At 36.1% G+C, this 1,752-nt stretch overlaps 1 protein-coding gene across 1 annotated transcript in view; it reads left to right on the top strand.

The window, feature by feature from the left end:
* The window catches only part of NEBL (nebulette), a 109,951-nt gene that overhangs the window by 23,991 nt on the left and 84,208 nt on the right, over window positions 1-1,752 (top strand). The window contains exon 6 of the mRNA XM_012644095.1: window positions 1,189-1,290. Within this exon, the coding sequence (XP_012499549.1) occupies window positions 1,189-1,290 (102 nt within the window). The remainder of the gene's footprint in view (window positions 1-1,188; window positions 1,291-1,752) is intronic.

The following is a 1,752-nucleotide window of genomic DNA, read 5'->3' as shown; positions in this document are numbered from 1 at the left end:
CCCATATACCAAAATTCTGTTATGGAGGAGTATGGATGAACCCCAGGAATCTAAATTTTTAATAACTACTCCCAGATGACGCTATTGCAGAAAGTCTGCTGGTGACATTAGAAATACTTGTTTTGTGCAAGATGTAATTAATTGTGCATTTCGTACAGATATCCAGTGGTACATTTCTGTGTTGTACCTTTTATGCTCTGAAAAAATGAAGTTGGGTTTTAAAAATGCCCATCCTTGCACACCTTGCATTGTAAATTTAATAGAATATAATAGCCAGCTGGACCCTGGAATATTGCCACATAGAACCATCTCTGGAAAATACTGCTTCAGTTCATGACAAATCTCAAGAATAGAGAAGCAGAAAGACTGGTGAGATATGTTGACCATCGGACATGACACTGGTTCAGTTCTGGCCTTTCTTCCAATTTGTCAGTTGAGTTCATCTAAATGACTAATGTGATCTCAAGTACATTTGGCAGAATTTATGTGTTCTTCTCTTTAAATCTCTACTTTCTGTAGTTTGGCTCATGTCTAACATACATTTAGAGGCAGAATATTCCTTAATGTAATTGTTTTTGTTTTGGGAGGATCAAGTCATATTTATTATGCGATAAAACTATGGGTGTCCATGAGTAGGTCTCCTTGGTATGAGCATTTGAAGAGTTCAGCTTTTGAGGAAGAGAAGGATATCATTAAGAGGGCAAAAGCTGGAGAATTTCAAAGCTTCCCCACCTGCTTCTTGAAGGAAGTGATTTTTAATATTCTTGTGCTACGACTTATCTTGTATCCACTGGGGGTTGAGACTGTATGGTGGGCAAGTAGAAGTCCTAAATGAGACTACTCTGTATGTAAATATAAACTTATATATTTAGGCACAAATACATGCTAATAAAGTGATGTATATAAAATCCTTTAAGATTGGTTTTGTGCTTTGCTCTTAAGCTTATATTTCTTAGGTAGTATAAATTCAGTTCAAACACGTTAATATCAGTGAGACATACATACAATGTAAACAGTTAATATGTCTATACAATTAATGTGCCAAAAACAAAACAAAACAAGTTTAAGGTCAGTAGACTCACTAAGCTATTATAGCAAGGGTAAATAATGTATGGACATAAAGAGTAGTGGCTATATGAAATTACTAATTTTTTTTTTTTTTTTCCAACCCAAACTCTCTCTGATCAGATTTCTTATAGAAAAGATGTACGGGGCACCCATACATACAGTGCGGAGCTTGACAGACCAGATATCAAGATGGCGACTCAGATCTCCAAGATCATAAGCAATGTAATTTCTCCTTCTTAATCTTGAGTGGAAATGATTTCTTATTTTTGTAGGAGGGAAAGCACAGCTTTGGGAGTTGGAGGGTTAACTTAATTAGTGTGATAAATCGATTGGAATTCATGACATCTAAATTTTTCTCCCTAAATTATCCATTTGATTATGTTAATTATTTGGGTATGTGCAGAAATGGCCCAAACTCAACTTGACTGTGGCTAGTATAACCATGCTTTTAGAGAAATAAGTATGATTTGGGTAAAAGATCACATTTGCATGTCTCAGCCTAAAAGTCAAGGTTTTCAGTCATCTGGTCCCATATAATCTCTCACCTCACCTCACTCTGCTCCAAAGACCTTTGCTCGGCCTTGTTTCTATTTTGCTGCTGTTAATTGTGCAGATTCTCTTCCACCAATGCTTATCTTCGTGCACTTCCTGCATGGCATGACTGTTTCCTATCTTCTCTAAGAT

Source organism: Propithecus coquereli, unplaced genomic scaffold (genome assembly GCF_000956105.1).
Source record: "Propithecus coquereli isolate 6110/MARCELLA unplaced genomic scaffold, Pcoq_1.0 Scaffold103, whole genome shotgun sequence".
In the NCBI taxonomy this organism is placed as follows: Eukaryota; Metazoa; Chordata; class Mammalia; order Primates; family Indriidae; genus Propithecus; species Propithecus coquereli.
This window is presented reverse-complemented; position numbering and strand designations above follow the sequence as displayed.